Raw genomic sequence first — 20,970 nt, forward strand, 5'->3', positions numbered from 1 at the left:
TTTTTCGAGTAGGCATTTTTGTGGTGCAAATGTTGTACTCTTTTGAATGCATATTGTTTTGAGAAGCCAAACTCCTTACTTGTGAAACCCAAGCGACTGCCTGGAACTCCGTTCTTCACTGCACTACACTGCTGATGGGGATGTCATACAACTTCATGTCAAAAAATCCCAACTATCCCTTTAAAAGGTGTTACATTGATTGAGAACAAGCGACACAAGTCAACATTACAGTCAAATAAAAATCTACAAATTGGTGCAAACAAGTTTCACACAGAAGACCTTGCAGGGTAAACGGAGTGGGTGACCCAGCTTTTTACCTCTCTCTCTCTCTGGGTGGCTACCATCAGGAACTCTAATGTGGGTGTTTTGACAGCGCAGAAAATGAATTATTTGTCGTTTACACTCCACTAGGCTTGCTAGCGATAGGGTGTCTGCGTCATGACCTCTTTACCTGCTTTTACACACACCAAGGATAGGAGCACTTCAGGTAAAAAGTCATGTTCATTGAATGCTACACATGTTAGTGTTGGAAACATAATCTTTGGAAGGTTAAAGAAAAATTACCCATGTTGTGTGTAACTCACCTGTCCAGCTAACATTTCATATAGAAGCACTCCATATGCCCACCAGTCTACAGAACGTCCATATGGTTGGTAGGCAATAATCTGCGGAGCAAAGAAGAGAAATGTCACTAAAACAACTTGGATTACAACAGAATAGTTACTAATATGCTGTTTAGGCCATGATACTTCATACCCTGGTGACATATTGAGTTATTGTGGATTTTCATTTGGGGAATCACACTAAAAGTGGCAAAGGACCGTAAAATGCCATTTTAGAGATATTATTACGTGTGAAAAAACAAGCAATTTTTGTAGGTTCACAGAAAATTGCTTGTTTTTTCAGTGTATAACAGAAATGTAAAATATTTTCAGAAAAAATACTGAGGCAGCAAAATTATTGAAGCACAAAATTGAAGTCACTCTCAAAATTTTTGGCGATGACTGTACTGTCTAGTGGCTTTACAAAAAAACTACAAAACTGTACAATTACAACCCGCATTGTCTTCTGCGTCCCGATTGGCTAAGAGACTGTAGACCATCAATCTCCTCCATGCAATGTGTCCTGTACTGTACAGAATGCATTCAGCTTGCCTAATTTACATAATTGATCGATAGCAGTGTGGCTGTTTAGTCCTGTATGTTTGCAAGTTTTCTCCCCAACAAAACTCACAATGTCCACTAAACACTCTGCACAAACAAAGGCACCTGCAGTTGCACCCATCCAAAAGGTGCAGCTGTAGGGTGCAATTACTAAATAATTACGGAATAAATGAAGCTTCGGTTCGTACCATAAAGAAGGAGTGAAATAGTCCAAGCAGAAGCTGTAGTAATTCTACACCTGATCAAACTTACTTAACATTTGTCGGATCAAACCACGATTGCTGCATAAAACTTCAAAACGTGATATTAGATAGATACTCTAATCATCTCCATGACAAATTAACACCCACTTAACCAGTCCAATTCATCATGGGAACTGTAAATTCTTTTAGCCACAAATTAGCCACATCATGGTTTAATCCGCAGGGTTCAAAGCGTGTGAAAAAAGTAGTGGCGTATCGTGTGAAATTGACAGTATTCATTAAACAAGCAAAAGCTCTTCTTTCGAGCATCCAGTTTTTACTACTTGTAGAATGGAAATCAACCGGCATTCGTCCATTCATGAATGAAAGCGTTGTACCGGAGAGGAAATACTTTTAACTTAATCCTGGATTTTCTATTTGGTGAGAAATCAGAGGGATGAAGCATGAGCTTCCAGCGTCTTGCATCCTTACTTTTAATTAGCTAGCAGGTCAAAGACTCCACAGTGAGAGAAATCCTGATGCTGAAATCCCCGTGCAAGACAGTTTAATCCTGTTTCCTGCAGGAATAGTGATGACCTTCTTTGTGTGACCTAACGGCTACAAAGAAAAGTCAACACGTTCCTTAATGTCACAAAAGATTTATTACACCAACGACACACATGTATCCAGCACGGGCAGTGCGGTGGACTAGTGGTTACCAGGTCTGCCTCACCGTCAGGAGATCTGGGTAGAAATCTCTGTGTGTAGTTTGGAGCTTTTCCGTGCTTGTGAAGGTTTTCTCAGGGTACTCTGACTTCCTCCCACATCCCAAAAGCGTACCTTAGGTTAATTGGATACTCTAAAGTGGGAATTCGAGTTCTGTTACTAGACTGTGATGTACGTCGAGTTTTGGTGTAAGTCGAATACTATACCAAAATTAGACCTAAATTAACTCCTAAATCACTCACACTATATAGAGAACACATGAAGGACATATAAAATACAGCAATGAAAAGATTAACTACAAGAACGACATGAAACAGTAATATCCCTGTGGTTGTCTTGCAGCCCTTCCTACCTTCTTAAAATATTTAAAATATTTTTCCAGGCTAGTTTGGAAGGATAACCTTCGCTTCTCTTCCAGAGCACAAGCAACCTTTTCATCTCAATAATAAGACCACTACGTAGCTTAGTTAACACTGTTGCTGGTGTCAATGATACCATCTTTATACTTAACGATAGCCGTCACACCAATTGAGGGGCCAATATTGGTGGGTTTCTCCTCTATCAGAGCTTCTGATAGAGCCCATTTTCACTTTCGTGGTGATGGCTTTTTGTTTTGTCAGTGCACTTGCACTAAAAGTTAGTCCAGTGTTTACCAACCAAAATAAGTACATTTATGAGGGTGCACACGGGTGCACACGTAACCACGGAATGGCGAATGTCGGAACGACGTACAGTAGTACCTCGGTTAACGTCCACCCCGGTTAGTGCGTTTTTCGGTTAACATCCAAAATTTTTGCTAAAATTTTGCCTTGGTTTGGGTTCGCCCACTTGGTTAGCGTGCAATATGGGGCGCGTAGGAAATTGTTATATTTGTGCTTGGTCTGTTTACGCAGCCATGTTGGATCACGCCCCAAGACCATACTTAGTTCACCCTTCACTATGGCAGCCTGTAGTACATTTAAGGCAATGAAGTGGCCAAAAATGTGGACCTTTGGGTTGATGACTGCTGTTCGTGCTATTTTTCACCGAGCACGACAAACTCTAAATAAGCTGCTATGAGTCCAAAGGAGGTTGCAAGTGACGGCAACATTTCAAAAGAGAATGAATACCAGTATTGAATTTTTAAAAAGTCATCGCAAACTTCGAAGATTGCGTCCATGTTGCTGCTCTTGGCAGGATGTACTGTAAGCACCCATCAACAATAAGTGCCAAAGTTTGGTTTGAGTCAGACCATCTGGAATGGATTAATGACGCTAACCAAGGGACCACTGTAACACGAGGAGCAACTGTATGTGCACTGTGGCTGACTGGTGACCAGCCCAGGGCATATCCCCCTGTCACCCAAAGTCAGCTCGGATAAACTCCAGCTCACCCGTGAGCCTAATGATGACAAGCTGTATAGAAAATGGATGGATAGAAAGATGTATCCCTCTAAGGGAGGGTTTACCAAATTTTAGCTCAGGGCCAAAAATTGTTATTGGGAGTCATTTCTAAAACTGTGATTGAGCATCAGGTAGGAAGACCATTCACATTTGTCTAAAATCCATGTCTTTTGTATTATTTATTATTTGTTTGATAACCTAAGGCAATGGTAATACATTATGTATTTTACTAAGTGCTGGTCCAGGGCAATAACTACATTTCAGCCCTGTTCTATGAAGACAGGAAAACAATCTTACTAGACAAACAACCCCCTAAAAACATACATAAGACAACACTGTTGTGCACACATAATATCACATGGGATGCTGAACCAGCACATTAGAGCAGCGAGTACATGTCACATCATTAATGAGGAGAGAAAGGTTACTTAATCCTCTGGTGATCTGTTGCAAGCAGACAGCATGACAGCGGGAACGAGGCCAGACCTACAAAGTGAAATATGTCACATGTGTTGAACTATGTCTTTGTAGATTGACCCCACCAAAACTGTGCACATTAAAGAACTTAACCGCTGAAAGCTTTTGAGACATGTCAGGTCAGGACATGGTCAGAAGAGAGGCATCAGTCAAAGGTCACCTTGCAAATGTGAAGCTGCTGTGACTTGCTGTCCACTGCTACCCTACGTTAGTCTTCAACACCACCAGCGGACATTTACAGTTACAGTCATAGCGACCTTTTCTAGATTTTTTTCGTTGCGCACTGAGATGGATGAGAGTGATGAATAAGTCAAGTGTTTTCTCTTTCAGCCAGGTTGTGAGAATAAGAAGTGATGGGAAGAGACAAGTGTGACCTGCGCCTGACATTCACTGCTCTCATCCTGTTTTTTTTTTTTTTTTTTTTTTTTTTACTTTATTGTATGAAAGCCTCTGGCTAGCAGAGCTCTGCTGATTCACTGCAGCATTTAACTGTGGGGGCACGTTTGTGTTCATCTTTGTGTTCATCCTAATATTAGGATTCTCTACTTGCTTTACAAATCAATTGTTGAGAACATTCTTTGCATGCTAAATGGGTTTCTCTTTGTTTATTTGTGTACCTGTTCTTGTCTCTGTACATGTGCTGGAGTTTGTGGGTGCATCTGTGCGCATGTATGTGCGTGTATTGCTGCAGACATCTCTCTCCCATTAGACCTAATACTACATGACAGTTTTGGATCAGACTGCTAGCTATTCCAGGCTACTCTCTTTACGACACACACTCGCTCACACACACAGGCACACACACACACACACCAGCTCAGATTGCTCTATATGATAGCAATATACTTGTAGAATTGAACACATACTGTATACCCATATTTGCATGTATGTCACTTTAAGTTGTGTACGGGAGTAACATCATTTTAAAAGGACATCACAATACAAAAATAAGGTATTCATTTTTGCCAGTCAATCACAGGACGCACATAGACAAACAACTATTCACATTTACAGTACATTCATACCTATAAGCCTCCATTAGCCTAACATCCATGTTTTTGGACTGCAGCAGCAAAGCAGAATACCTCGAGTCAAAGGTGGACTTACCATTAGGCAAACTCAGGCATTTGCCTAGGGCCCCTCACCCCCTTCTCATAAAAACTGATTATTGATTTTTTTTCTTTGATTTAAAGTAAATGTTACTTAATTTCTTTTAGTTTTAATTCACATGCTAAAACTACACTGTCCATTCATCCATCTTCTTCCGCTTATCCGAGGTCAGGTCGCGGGGGAAGCAGCCTAAGCAGGGAAGCCCAGGCTTCGCTCTCCCCAGCTACTTCGTCCAGCTCCCCCGGCGGATCCCGAGGCGTTCCCAGGCCACTTGAGAGACATAGTCTCTCCAATGTCTCCTGGGTCTTCCCCGAGGCCTCCGACAGGTTGGACGTGCCTTGAACACCTCCCCTGGGAGGCGTCCGGGGGGCATCCTGACCAGATGCTCAAGCCACCTCATCTGGCTCCTCTCAGTGCGGAGGAGCAGCAGGTCTACTCTGAGCTTCTCCCAGATGACAGTGCTTCTCACCTTATCTCTAAGGGAGAGCCAAGCCACCCTACTGAGAAAACTCATTTTGGCCGCTTGTACCCGCGATCTTGTCCTTTCGGTCACTACCCAAAGCTCATGACCATAGGTGAGGGTAGGAACGTAGATTGACCGGTAAAGCTCCCTCTTCACCACAACGGGCCGATGCAGAGTCTGCATCACTGCAGACGCTGCACCAATCCACCTGTCGCTCTTGCGTTCCATCCTTCCCTCACTCGTGAAAAAGGCCCCGAGGTATTTAAACACCTCCACTTGGGGCAGGATCTCATCCCCAACCCGGATATGGCACTCCATCCCTTTTCCAAGCAAGAACCATAGACTCGGACTTGGAGGTGCTGATTCTCATCCAAGCCGCTTCACATTCAGCTGCAAACTGATCCAGTGAGAGTTGAAGGTCAGGGCTCGATGAAGCCAGCAGGACCACATCATCTGCAAAAAGCAAACACCCAATCCTGCAGCCACCAAACCAGAACCCCTCAACGCCCTGGCTAAGCATAGAAATTCTGTCCATAAAAGTATTTAACAAAAACCTTGGTCCCTTCTTAAAAAGGGGGACCACCACCCTGGTCTGCCAAGACAGAGGCACTGCCACTGATGTCCACGCGACGCTGCAGAGTCGTGTCAACCAAGACACGGCCACAGCATCCAGGGCCTTAAGGAATTCCGGGTGGATCTCATCCATCCCCGGGGCCCTGGCACCGAGGACCTTTTTAACCACCTCGGCAACTCTCCAGAGCCCCAGAGATAGGAGAGCCCACAGCGGAGTCCCCAGGCACTGCTTCCTCATTGGAAGACGTGTTGGTGGGATTGAGGAGGTCTTCGAAGTATTCCTTCCACCAGTCCACAACATCTCGAGTCGAGGTCAGCAGCACACCATCCCCACCATACACGGTGTTGACCATGCACTGCTCCCCCCTCCTGAGATGGCGGATGGTGGTACAGAATCTCTTTGAAGCCGTCCCGAAGTCGTTCTCCATGGCTTCTCTAAACTTCTCCCATGTCCGAGTTTTTGCCTCAGCGACCGCCAAAGCCGCAGACCGCTTGGCCTGCCGATACTTGTCAGCTACCTCCAGAGTCCCATGGGCCAAAAACACCCGATAGGACTCCTTCTTCAGCTTGACGGCATCCCTTACCACTGGCACCAACCACCTTACGGCCACAGCTCCAATCAGCCACCTCGACAATGGAGGCACGGAACATGGCCCACTTGGACTCAATGTCCACCGCCTCCCTTGGAACATGGTCAAAGCTCTCCCGGAGGTGAGAGTTGAAAATCCTTCTGAGAGGGGACTCTGCCAGACGTTCCCAAACTACACCAAAAGCATAATGTATCATGATCGTTGCAACTGCTCTGCCCTCCGTTCTCAGGAAATGGACTATTCCATGTGACTCTGCATGTGCGGATTCATTCTGGAGAATGGGAGCAAATTAAACTTGTTGGCTCGGTTTGGAGAAAAATGAAGCGGAGTTACCCCTGTGAAGCAGAGAAGAGGAGAAAGGCGAGAGAAAAACTGCTTTTTATCAAAACTACCCAAGGTGTCAACTTTTCACAATCACAACAAACGCAGACACACAACGACAGCCAGACGCGCTTGACAGCAGCACAGCCAAGCAGAATGAGGTAGTTTTAGAGATGAAGCTGACAGTGACGCTTTTCATCACAAAAATGGGAGTATAAGCGGTAAACTATATTAAATGTTGCTTTATGTTTTTATCAATTACAGTAAAAGCGTTGAGGTAATTCGCTTGTTATAATAATCCCCCAGGAGGATTTTAGGGACTTTCTCAGGAAATTGGATAATTTTCTCATATCCACAGTTCTTAGTAGATGATAAATATTAATATTTAAAATAATTTGGGGTGCTGGGGGGTATATAAACTTGGCAATGTAACAAGCAACTTAAGCTGAGAGATAACTGTAACAGATTCGAAAGCAGGAAAAAAGTGGCTTAAATTACATACTTCCCTTTTGTAAAAATGTAAATAAAAAAATAAACTTCTGTCAGTGCAGTACAAGGAAGTGGAGGACCCCAATGACTGGGTTTGCCTTGGGGCCCCAAATGACTAAATCCGCCCCTGCCTGGAGTAAATCCAAAAACCTAACCTGTGGTGCAAATATGTATAGAAATGATATCCACATTTTATTTCAATACTTTATTTCAGTACACTAAAGACCACGTGAAAGTTTGCATCCAGTTTGCAGGATGCCACCTTCCACCAAAACACCTGCTCCGTATAATTTGCTGCTTCATCACACGTTGGCTTCTACAGCTGAAATTTCTCACCTCTGTCACACTCTGTCACACGGCTTCAGGGGAGACTCTAATCCGGACTGGTAAGTTTAAAATTGGAGCTGCTAAGGAATAAGCACAAAGTGAGAAGAAAACTCTGTGATGACTAAAGCAGGGACGTCACTAGGATTGAAAGATGAGGGGTGTGGGTGTGGCGGTTTAACCCACAACTGTGTGCTCAGGAATTTACATCATCAATCATCAATTCATTCATTATTTGAAGAACATTTATCAGGACCTGTTATCTTCCTTTATCCCCTTTCCTTCCTTGCATTCTGTTCCTTTTCTTTCCTAAATGCTCAGGATATCTTCATTTATAAAAAAAAGTAACAGTTTAATTAAGTTCATGTTTCAGGTGGTATTAAAAATATAAATCTCTGTCACAACTGTCACTTACAAATTCTGAGACAAAAGTTTTTTGGCCTGATGAAATTTGAAGGCTTATTTCTGTACTTTTTGGGAAATTCCAGCTCAGCCTTCATATTTTTCTTGCTAATGAGTGCAGCCACTGTACTCTTGTTAATGAAGTCTTCTATGAACAGTAGATAGTGATAGCTTCACTCCTGCCCTCTGCAAGTTGTTTCTGACGTCACTAAGAGCTGTTTTAAGGTATTTCTTTCCAGCTCTCACAATGTTTCTGTCATCACCTTCTGATGTTTTTCTTGGGCTACTTGTTGGACTTGTCTGTTACTTAGTGCAACAGTGGTTTCTTTCTTCTTCAGGACATTTCAAATGGTTGTAGCGGTTATGACCAATGTTTGTAAAATGGTTCTAATTGATTTTCATGTTGTTTTCACCTCTAAATGCAGTTGACACAGGCAAAACCTATCCTACCCAATCTAAAACTGAGCATAGACATTCAGTGCTATTTATTGATTGAACAAGCAATGTAGTAGGACACACCTGTGCAACAAAGCACGTTTAATGCTTTTGCTCACATGAAAATTATCTTAAAAGTTGTGCATCCGATCCAGATGTAAAATCTGGGATTAAAAGTGGAAATGTTTCTCTCTTTTCTCATATTCATCTTTCGATGTCAAGCCCAAATGTTTTCAGTCTACAGCAAAAATAAAGGCATGGGCCTCACTGTCCCAGTACTATTTCGTCTATTTTTAGAGAACCAGTTCTTTTGGCTCGGCTCACTAAAAAGAGATGTCTCTTTCAGCTCTCAAGTGGCTCCTCAAACTTTTGTGTTGTCTTAAATTAATGTGTTACCAAATTATGTGTATTGTGTAAAATGAATGACCAATGTACAAAAATACATGATTTAAAATGTTTATTATTTAAATGGATTTATTTAAACCTCAATGAACAGCTACAACAGTATATGTTATCTTAGAAAATCAAAGACCCATCACAATAGACAAATTAGGTCAAAATCGGTCAAATCGGCTTTAAGAGCACCACAGTGTGTTTAACTTGAAGCCCCTCACACTGCTCAGTGTGGACACAGCGACGCCGCCACACATCTTGACCAATGACATTTGCCTTTAACAGAAAAAAAAAAACCAAAGAAAAAACTAATTGGCTCTCAAATTGGCTCCCAACGACTCAAACCGGCTCCTGTCCTTCATTTCAAAGAGCCGGCTCTTAGAGACGATTCATTCGCGACCGACACATCACTATCAGCCACGGCAATTCCGACATGATAGAGTGGAGAAATAGTTCTCCCATTCTCTGTGGAAGTAGTACGTTTTTGGCTTCTTACTTTGTCCTTCTTCCCCACTCTGTTTGAAAGACTTTAAGTTTAGAATAAATAAACTGGACAAAATCTAAAATCTTGTCTCATTCTTGTAGACCCAATCTCGTGTATTGTTTCGTCTCATGTATTGCCTCATCTCAAGAACAGTGTGTATATATATATATATATATATATATATATATATATATATTGTATATATAATTTTTTTGTAAACGGTACCTGGGTAAAAAAAGATCATTGTAGTAATATACTACAATAACTTCTTGGGGTTAAAATTTGGAATTTACAAGTTAATGCCCTTTAAAGAACTAAGAGAAAACTAATGCTATCATAATAATAATATGAATTATAATAATAATCATCATCATTTTAAGCACCCTATATGCCATAGACTGACTGCCTTTTGCACATACCACAAAAAAGGAACGTCAGCACAATATGATAACATCCAATACAAGAGCCTACCCAAATTGACGAATCATATCATTTGTAATGTTTATATTATTGTTTAAATATGAGTGTTGTTTTTCTTTCTGAAGGCAGATTTTATTTATATATAAAAGGTGAGTGTACACCTTGTAGAATGAAAAAAGGGCTCGTTAGCGGACTAAATTCGTACTTCATCATCCTGACAGCGCAAAGCCACACCGTGCTGTTTTATCCCCAAGATGACGCTGTTCTAGGGTCAACTAGGCCATAGAGGGAAATGGACCGCATCAGACAGCTCAATATCCTCAAATGCTCCTGTGAAATGTCACTGAGTCATTAGACTGCTCTTTTTCCTTCCTGCTTTCATTGTCCAGCTGCTCCTTCTGCTCTTTTACTCACACTTAATAGCTTTTATGTCTCCTTGTTTCTCCAACAAGCTCCGCTCTTTCTCTCCATCTCTTTCTCTCTGCATCAAAGTCACTGAGGTGTAAATAGATGTTAGCGTGAGCATTCCTCCCAGACAGGAGATACCAATGACTGGCTACTTATGTAGGTCAGGGTAAACTGAGCGAGAACTGTGTGTGTGTGTGTGTGTGTGTGTGTGTGTGTGTGTGTGTGTGTGTGTGTGTGTATATATATATATATATATATATATATATATATATATATATATAAAAAACATGACTGCTTCTGTCACTGTGTACTGACGACCAGGTGAAACACTGCTACTTTCTCCCTTGCTGGCAAAAAAGAAAGTATGAAAATATTGTAGGGATGCTCTGATCGATTGGCCACCAATCAGTATATGCATATGCCGATAAATGCCTTGCAATGCCGATTACAAAAGCTGATCTCCTCTGGCTCATACTATTGTAGCCTGCAGCCTGAAGCGATCCCTGCGTGCAGTGTAGTGTCTTGCCCTAATGTCTTGGGTTAGCGTCCCGCCCCCACTTTCCTTCAGACTGTGCAGGCGTGCCAAAACAAAAAACAAACCTGTCTGCTGTGTGGAACTTACCTGCCAACATTTGCAATGAAAAATATATCGTGGCATGTTAAAAAGCGTTAATTTAATACGACATTTGAAGAACAAACACTTGACAGAGTATGGCGAGTTTTCATGACTGATGCCACGGTGTGATCATCAGTCAAACGGCAGTTAATGCAGCCAAAACGCTGGACAACACTCGCTCCTATGTGCGTGCCAGTCCGATGCTAAGCAAATAACCTGAGAAATAAATGAATTGATCGGGTGAGATGAGCAGCCTTTCTCAGACACAGAGTTCGCCGACTTCGCTCTCACTTGGAACCCACTTCTCTTCTCTTTCCAGCAACACACAAACACAAAAAAAAAATCTAAAACAACAACTTTGGTTCGATTATTTTCATATTTTCTTATTGACTGTTCAGCAGGCACACATTTCTGGGCAAAGGGCGTTTTGATTCATGTTTATTTATATTATGTTCTTTATTATCATTTGAAGTATGTGGGTTATGTCAATCTATGGTATGTCCTTGTGGGTATGGGAAGCAATCAAACTTCTATTTTGGGTTTTGAGCTGAGAAATGTAGGAAACCCTGTTGAAAGGTAATTCCATGAAATCAAATCTGATGTTTTACTAGTACTAAATTGGTACACACAGCGTCATAGTTGATTACATGGCATTGAATCTGTCAAGATTGGAATGCAAATATGCGGTGACACCAGTCTATCAGAGTTATTAATAAGTTGGGAAGTCTATAACACTTCTGACAAAGTGTGTATGACTCTAATGAAAGTGTGTGTTATTGCCCGTGTCCACTACATCACAACATGGAGGAGACAGCAGCAGCTTCCATCCTTGCTATGCAATCACTGGCTAGAGCATTAGTGTCAGTCTGACTGTGAGCTGTCACAGCATGTCGTCACTGGCTGCAAGCAGACAACATCTAATTCCGACAGCGAAGAGAATCTATAACACAACTCTCCACTATAATGGAGGTAACTAAGTCATAATGGTCAGAAAGTTGGAGCAACTTACAAAAGCAAAATCAAAGGGTTAAGACCCCCTTCTGTCACTATGCAGGAGAAATTACAAATACATATGGACACACACATCCCAATCAATTATGTATTGAAGCGAGTAAACATTTCTCCCTATAAAAAAACATCTCGAAAAGACAGGTCGTCGAGAGCAGTGATTCCCAACCACTGTGCCTTGGCACATGAGTGTGCCAAAAGACATTATCAGGTGTTCATAAATTCTAAAATGATTATTTATTTACTACAAATAATGGTAGCGGTGACATACAGCGGAACCTCAGTTGCTGAAAGCTCCAGTTTTCAACGAAAATTTCTGCCAACATTTTGCCTCGGTTTTCTTATCCTCTCGGTTATTGTACAGGATTGCCCATAACAAACGCCTGTATTTTAACCACTGACATGTTGAATCTTTTTTAAGGTCTACAAGGATCTTTTAAAAAAAGGTTCATGGAAGATGACAGACAGGGGTGCCATTATGATTCTGCAGGGTACCATAGTGACTCCAACTGGATTTAATAATAATAAATTCCTGTATTAGCTCCTTTATCCATATCCTTAACAAAATGTAATGGCCATGTGCTACCCCTCTACAAAGCTTGGTAAAAATTGTTTTTGTATTTTTAGTGTAATCCTGCTATTTGTGTCTGTCCTTTTACAAAATGATTGCTCTGAAAGTTCATTAAAACAACTGAATGAGCGTCGCACTGTGTTATTAAAAGATAGTAAATGTGTTTTGAATAGTTTTTAAAGTTGTTTTGCAAATGACTGGAAATTAAACCACACTTTGAGAGCTCATTTCCATGAAAGATGGCATTTCTGCTCATTTATCATTTGCCATACCATAAAGAGTGCAGCATTTTGTGCTTGTAATCAGTCAAGGGCAAAACAAGTGTGTTTGTTTGATGATGATGGATGCGAAAAGCAGCACTGTGGTATCAGCAGTTTGCTGAGGGCAAGCGTCTCACAGTCTGCTTCAGCAGACACAATGGGTCTGACTGCGACGCTTTCGTCATGACAAAACATGTTGTGTGTCTATGTGTGCGTCCTGCGGCAGTGAACTTAATGTAGTCCTTGAGGGCTGAAACCTGTGACCTCATGCATCAGGGTTTGCAAACACATACAGTCACACAGGTTTACAAGTTCCAACATTACCTCAGGAGCGATGTAGTCTGGAGTACCGCAGAAGGTGCGAGTGGTCACTCCATCTGACATGTTCTCTTTGCACATGCCGAAGTCAGCAATCTTAATGTGGCCCTCGCTGTCGAGCATTACGTTATCCAACTTTAGATCTCTGAAATAGCAGACAAATAATAACAGTTTCAGAAAAATCCTAGAAAGGCAGGTGTTCCCCTTTTTTTTAGAATAAGCCTCAGGATGTGAATTACAGTGGTGCCATGGCTAATTCATCTCATTCAAACTGCTTGACATTATCTCCAAAGTGATGCTTAATAATTCTGGTAGCCTCTGAGAAGTAGATGTGCAAATGCCCACCTATAGATGACTCCTTTAAGGTGCAGGAAGAAAAGACCAACAGCGATCTCTGCTGCATAGAACCTGCAATTACAGCACCACATTGAGGCACAAACACAGTAATCACAGTTACTCAATGTTGTTTGAGCCAATAAGAGCTCTTCAAAACTCTTAAAACTATATAGTAGTTTTCAAGGCTGAGCTAAATACTAAAATGGAGTTCAGTAAATTTAAAGTATTCTTACACTGCCTGTGGTTCCTTGAACTTGCCCACTTGTTGGATGTGGTACATGAGGTCTCCCCCATTCACATACTCCATGACAAAGTACAGACGATCCTGTGCCGAGATGAGAAGAGAAAGATATTATGTAAATAATATCTATCTATTTTCTTCATAATAAACACTCCTGTCTATGCTGTCTATGAAAGTCATTGATTTTTTTTTTTGGGGCTTTTGTTCACGTTACAGGATACTGTAAGAGATTTTCCAAGAGCTCCCTTAATTTGCTTTTTCCTTCAATGGAACAATGAAGCTTCAGGTTGTGCAGGGCTGTCAAAAGGCAGCTGGCTATGTGGAGATGTTTCATTAAATTCTTGTATTTAGTGTTTTATTACTGTATTTGATCTCTTCCGTGTGTTCTGTGTACGGTGTGAGTGACTCAGGAGTTATTTAGGTATAGTTTAGGTGTAAGTTCCGACTTACACCAAAACTCGACTTATATCACATTCTACAATGCAAAAACTAGATTTCAAGAAAGTAAAATCTCCCATTTTAAGCAACTTTTTCTTTTTTTTTTCCGAAAAAGAAAAAACATCTTGTCTAGCAAGTTTCATTTGAGAAAAATAATCTTCCATTAAAGTATAAAGTATAGCTATCCAATTCTTAAGGAGATATTTTTTTTGCCAGAAATTTGTTCTTTTTTCTAATAACAAGCTAAAAACTTAATTTTGATTATTCTTCAGCAACAGATTAAGAATATTTGCTTTAAATTAAGAGCAAAAACTGGTTACGTAACTTTCTAAATTTAAGAACAAACACACACAGAAAATATATCTAAAGATTTACTAATTTCGGAACAACATTACAATTTTCACATGAGAAAAATAATCTTATATTACGAAAGTATAGCTAGCCAATTCTTATGAAAATATTTTGGTGCCAGTATTTACTTTTTTTTTCTAATAAACTAGAAACCTTATTTTGATTATTCTTCAACAGCAGATTAAGAATATTTGTCTTAAATTAAGAATAAAACTGGTTTCTAAACTTTCTAAATTTAAGAATGGACTCACACACAAAAAATAAATGGTTTACTGATTTCAAAACAATATTAAGGCTGCACAGCCAATTTTGTAGAGCATGCCAAGATTTATTAAATTAAATCTGTGTAAAATTATGAAACTTGATTCAAGAAAATATTACCCTCTTTTTATCTAGTTTATAAATGTAAAAAATAGTGGATTTGCATGCAAATCATGCCAAAAAACAATTCTGATAGTGTTTATGACAATACGTTTTCCTAAATGAGGTGAATTTTAGATACAATCACACTTTTTTCTTTTTAAAATTTTTGTTGGAAATTCAATACATATGTGAAAAAATATTTTCCTTAAAACTAGCCCCATAAAAGCACATTTTTATCTCAATTTAGAAATCTTACAAGAGCATTTGGCTCATTTCAAAAGAATATTTTACTTAAATCTAGAAAACAACTTGCTTATTTTAGGACTCATTACTGTAAGTCACAAGAAAAATATTCTACTTTTTTCTACTAATTCTAGCCGAGCAAATTTTGCTTGAAATAAGAAAAGTTGTCTCATTTTAAGATAATTTGGGCATCTTTCAAGTATGGCTGTTTTTTCCAGTGTAGGACTGCAACTCGCACACAACCCGAGGACCAACTGTACATATTTTTTAGGATGTGTCACTTTGTGCTCTCAGGTTGTTTAGTCTGGTTTCTGCTCATGACTAACATGCATGCACGTGCTATGTATACAAGCTTTGTTTTTATTACCCTTTTGTATAAAAGCAACCTACTTTGACCTAAGCTTGACCTCAGAACATTTTACCCACCACAGTCTGGAAGCACGAGTGTAGCTGGGTGAGGAAGGGAGGTTTTTCCTGCTGGGCCAGGACTCTCTTCTCCACCATGGTACATTCCACGTCATCGTCCTGGATCACCACATCCTTTTTTAGGATCTTTATTGCATACAACTCTTCAGTGGCCTTCATCTCGGCCAGCATGACCTTTAGTCGCACAAAAGCAGGAAAAAGGTCTAGTCATACAAGGAATAGAGATCTTGTGAAGGTGACTTTTAACATGTGGCTTGCTGTGTTTTGGCACGAGAAAGGAAAAACATTCGAGCCTACCTTGCCAAAACTGCCTTTCCCAAGAACAGCCAAGAAGCTGAAGTCACTGAGTTTGACCTGATCCAAGCTGTTGAATGGCAGCTGGCTGGATGGGCTGCCATCTGTCTCTGTGATTGCCTTCTTCGCTGGGCCTAGCTTGGCTTTCTGCACTCAGATAACAAAGTACGAGATGTTTCAAAATGTACTTGAAGAAACTAACTATTCACTCACCAGCCACTACATTAGAGATCCAATACATAAACTGCATAACACTCTCCTTTGTTAAAGACATGATAATTAACTTAATTTTCACTTTAATACATGGTTATTTATGTGGTTGTACTTCGAAGTGGCGTATAACTTCACTACACTTCTTATGTACAGCTACATGAAGTGGAAAAAATATTGGAATTGCCTGTGATGCTGCATTCAAGGAAACTGGGAAGTACGCCACTTGGATTTGCCCCTATGCGACGAACAAATTGGTCCAGCCAAAAGAAAAGCAATAAGCCTGTCATCAGTGACACATTATACTGTACTGGATATACTGCATATAGTGGCATAACCTGGAATGATACATTTTGTGTGCCTAAACAGGTGTTGCACATTTCTACAACACGTTCTCCGAACCTGTTGAGATCTCTACAAGGAGCTTCTATTCTAAATGGTAAATGGTGAAATGAAAATGCCATGGTCGTAATTGTCACATTATTGAGATATTGTGATGATCTTGTCTTTTCTTGATTGATGACTTAATCCTGGATATTAGAAAATAAAAACCTGACAGGAATATCATGGTTTTATTGAGTGGCTCTGATATTAACTGTAATTAAAATGTCAGAATTGATGTGCTGTTTGCAAAATTTGCATACAATTTCTGCGGCACAGACAGTATTGACGAATTGCAAGAACTTTCGAAAGCCAATGCAAATCGCCACTATAGTTGTTCATTAGTGTGGGAAGTGCTTTGAATGCTTTCTGCTTTACTTCTAACAAACACCATCGGCAGAGTAAAAAGCTAGGCTTAAGTTATGGGGTCACATGAATAAAACGTTACTAAATTAATTATGTACTGATTAGGGGTGTCACGGTACACTCAGCTCATGAGACGAGGCGGTACAAACTACAATGACACAATATAGTCTCAGCTTTACGTTGACACTAAAAGAACTATAGTTCCCATGAAGCTTAGAAAGCTGTACCAGAAAGTAGTTAATAAATGCTCAAATCACATGTTTGACAGAAGTCTTATGCAGTCATTGTGTTTTGAGCTGACAAATCTTAAGCAATTTTGATCAAATGTAGAATTGCTACAGCTTCCGCTTTCGATGGAAAAAAGCACCCGCCGAGTGACAAATGATGCTGGGAACACCAAGGTAGTTTGGATTGCAAGGTTTATAGTGTGCGTAAAACACTTAATGTGTGTTTCCACTCCTGCCTCGCGCACTGCCCACTCCTATATTACGTGTATTATCATTCGCAGTAGTGATGCCACAGTTGACAGACTGATAGACTTCTGGATGACTTGTTCCTGTGAGACAGCATTTCTCTAAACCAGAAATATTGTCACGTTTTAATCTCGAAAGATCTAGTGACACAAGTTTTCGTGACACCCCGAGTATTGATATCTAAAAATCATATGGTGTCCAATGTTTTATGAGAAGGTTTGATTTGCCACTATTTTTCATGAACTTAACATTGTACCATTAACTTTTTACATGTTTTTATGATGTGGCGGTGATTGAACACTGCAAAAAAATAAGCAAGTTTTGAGTGCACCCCAACTTTAAATTTTGACTGCCTTGTCAGGTTTTTAGTCAGCAGGTTCGGAAAATGTGTCATTGACAAACAATAATGAGGCCAACTAATTTCAACATTTTGAATCCATTAGACCACGGGTGTCAAACTCAATCGCACAGGGGGCAACGCACAGGGGGCCAAAACTCAAACCCCACTTTACGTTGTGGGCCAAACTGGACATTACCCCCCTACCCCACCCCCATATAAATGTTATTATTTCTTATTATTTATTCAAAAATTTTCAACACTTGTATATTTCTGCATATTGTAAGTATTACCAACCTTAAAACCTTCTTGTCCTTTTAATCAACAACATTCACACAGATTCTTGTTTAAAATGCTATCACGACAGGACATGGCCCAATAATCCAGGCTGAAAAAACAGTAGTTAGTATGGTCAGATTTTGAGAAAAAGTCTCACTAGCACTGACAAATAGATAAGTAAGCAGCCTAGACACCTTTTATCTCGGTCCCCTGCACGTGCAGTGCTGGGATTGGATTGAATGATGTGTCAAGTAGTGAGGCACAAAATTCCTTGTTGTGTACATGTTCGTACAGTATGTGAATGCATGCCTGCTGCAGACAAAAAGCTCTCTCATGTCAACACAAACAAATAAAATCATATATTACTACACAAAAAAACCCTTCATGCCAAATCCATGCCTCAACTCCTCAGCTCCTAATAAACAGATTAGGCTTGAGAGGAATTTTATTGCTATAAAAACGGCCGCTAGGTGGCAGAAGTGCATTTGATAAGAGCTGAGAAAGGAGAGAAAAGAGAAGCACAGATGACAGGAAAAGGAAGCCCTTGCATAAAAGTAGCTGTTATATTGCACAAAAAAAACCTATGCATTTTAGGGATATTTTAACGCATGCACACGCACGCACGTGCACACTGAGTTCAGGTCTAACTCACACAGTTCAGTTCCAAAGGTTAAAATTGTAAATAGCTCATGGTGTTATAACATTCCTGATCAAAATCTTAAGACCATTTGAAAAATTGCTAGAATTTGCATTTTGCACATTTGGATCTTAATGAGGTTTTAAGTAGGGCTACAATATGCAAAAACAAGAAGGGGGAGTGAGACAAAAAGCATTTTGAAAAAGTAATTTATTGAAAACAACAATTAAACTGAAATAGGCTGTTTATCAGCTGATCAAAAGTTTAAGACCACAGGCTATAAAAGCCAAAATCTGCACAAAATGTTCATTTTCTGTCAGGCATTCACACTGTCATGCCCTCCTGATGGCTAAAGCTAAGAAGCTTTCTCTTTTTGAACGTGGTCAGATTGTGGAGCTGCACAAGCAAGGCCTCTCGCAGCGTGCCATTGCTGCTGAGGTTGGGTGCAGTAAGACAGTCATTCTACATTTTTTAAAAGATCCTGAGCATTATGGAACAAAAAAGTCAAGTGCTAGACCCAAAAAAATCACACCTGCGCTGAGCCGCAGGATCCAATTGGCTGTCCATCAACACACAGGGCGGTCATCGACCCAAATTGAGGCCCCTAAGGATGCCGACTGCAGCGCAATAACCATCAGACGGCATCTGCGGGAAAAGGGTTTAAAAAACAAAAAACAAATTCAAATACCTCGTCTCCTTCAAAGCCACAAAACTGCCCGTTTAGACTTTGCCAGCGAGCATCAAACATGGGACATTGAAAGGTGGAAAAAAGTTTCATTCTCTGATGATGAAAAAATGTAACCTTCACGGTCCAGATGGCTTCCAACGTTACTGGCATGACAAGGAGATCCCACCTGAGATGTTTTCTACCCGGCACAGTGGAGGGGGGTCCATCATGATCTGGGGTGCTTTTTCATTCAGTGGAACACCGGAGCTTCAGGTGGTGCAGGGTCGTCAAACCGCGGGTGCTTACCTGCAGATGTTGCAGCGGGCATCCCTCATGACTGAGGGCCCTCGTCTGTGTGGTAACAGCTGGCTTTTTCAACAGGACAACGCTGCAGTTCACAATAGTCACTTGACCAAGGACTTCTTCAGGGAGAATAACATCACTCTTTTGGACCATCCTGCATATTCCCCTCATTTAAATCCCATAGAGAACATTTGGGGATGGATGGCAAGGGAAGTTTATAAAAATGGCCATCAGTTCCAGACAGTTGATGCCCTTCGTGAAGCCATCTTCACCACTTGGAGCAATGTTCCCTCTAGCCTCCTGGAAACACTTGCATCAAGCATGCCCAAAAGAATTTTTGAAGTGATTAACAAGAACGGTGGAGCTACCATTACTGAGTCCTACTGAGAACATTTTTTGTTCTGGTTTGGAGAGTTTTTTGTTATTTTTCGAGTGATGGTCTCAAACTTTTGATCAGATGATAAACAGCCTACTTCAGTTAAATTGTTCTTTTCAATAAATTACTTTTTCAAAATGCTTTTTGTCTTAATCCCCCTTCTTGTTTTTGCATATTGTAGCTCTACTTAAAAATCACTTACTGTAGATCCAAATGTGCAAAATGCTAATTCTAGCAGTTTTTCAACTGGTATTAAGATTTTGATCAGGAGCGTATTTGTAAATAAATTGTTATTTTGATGTGAAAAAAAAAAATTGTGTTGTGGTATAGTTGTTTGAGCTGTCACAAAAGCAAAAAAATATTTATGTCCAAGTGAAAGTTATGCTTGAAATATATCTTTTCACACAAAGCCAGTTTTCTCCCTTTTTTAGTCAGGAACTGATATCTTCCTGAAACTTACCTCTGTTCTACTGCTGATTATTAAGGAGAGGAAAAAAGTTGAAACAAACCTTTTTTTTCCTGATGAATGACGGGAGTCTAAGCCTTCTTTTGATAGGTTCCATGTTTATATCGCCATAGAACACAATATTCTGTGTGCCTTGAAAGAGCAGTCAAAATTGTCTAAAATGGCAGATACTGAAGAGGTTGTCTTTTGAAAAATGGCTGGGATTGAATGAGTTAACCACATTTTCAAGCATCGAGGCAAAATGGAGTGCACTACTTCGCTGAAACCAACACAGGCGCAGTTGATTCAGTCTTGTCGACTAGTTTGCTATCTAAAGACGTGCAGCAATGAGTTGAGCTACATCTGTACAGACCTCTGCTTTGGTACAACTCTTCCAGGCAACATTATTCTGCTGCACAAAACACTGGCATGGAAACAGCACATTCACAGTAAGATTCTCCCATCCTATTAAAATTGTTAATTTTCCAGACAAATGCCCATCCATGATATCTATACAAGCAAAAACCAATACGTATATCATGTCCAAAGTTCACACTCAGCCAGGCCAAATAGATTAAAACTCATGCTGAACCTGATATCGTGGGCATCTAAATCTCGAGACACTTTATTACATTTCACCAAAAAGAGAACAGTCATTATGTTTATTTAAAAAGTCAAACAGATACTTA

The 20,970-nt window shown here is 40.3% G+C and overlaps 1 protein-coding gene across 1 annotated transcript in view; it reads right to left on the minus strand.

Annotated features, from left to right (window-relative positions):
- Window positions 1-20,970, minus strand: part of prkcaa (protein kinase C, alpha, a) — a 155,279-nt gene that overhangs the window by 23,817 nt on the left and 110,492 nt on the right. Inside the window, exons 9-14 of the mRNA XM_054780254.1 lie at window positions 15,811-15,954; window positions 15,514-15,687; window positions 13,685-13,776; window positions 13,461-13,523; window positions 13,122-13,260; window positions 585-665 (exon numbers count right to left, since the gene is read on the minus strand). Coding sequence (XP_054636229.1) covers window positions 585-665; window positions 13,122-13,260; window positions 13,461-13,523; window positions 13,685-13,776; window positions 15,514-15,687; window positions 15,811-15,954 — 693 coding nt within the window. The remainder of the gene's footprint in view (window positions 1-584; window positions 666-13,121; window positions 13,261-13,460; window positions 13,524-13,684; window positions 13,777-15,513; window positions 15,688-15,810; window positions 15,955-20,970) is intronic.

The sequence above is a fragment of the Dunckerocampus dactyliophorus genome, chromosome 6 (genome assembly GCF_027744805.1).
Source record: "Dunckerocampus dactyliophorus isolate RoL2022-P2 chromosome 6, RoL_Ddac_1.1, whole genome shotgun sequence".
Taxonomy (NCBI): Eukaryota; Metazoa; Chordata; class Actinopteri; order Syngnathiformes; family Syngnathidae; genus Dunckerocampus; species Dunckerocampus dactyliophorus.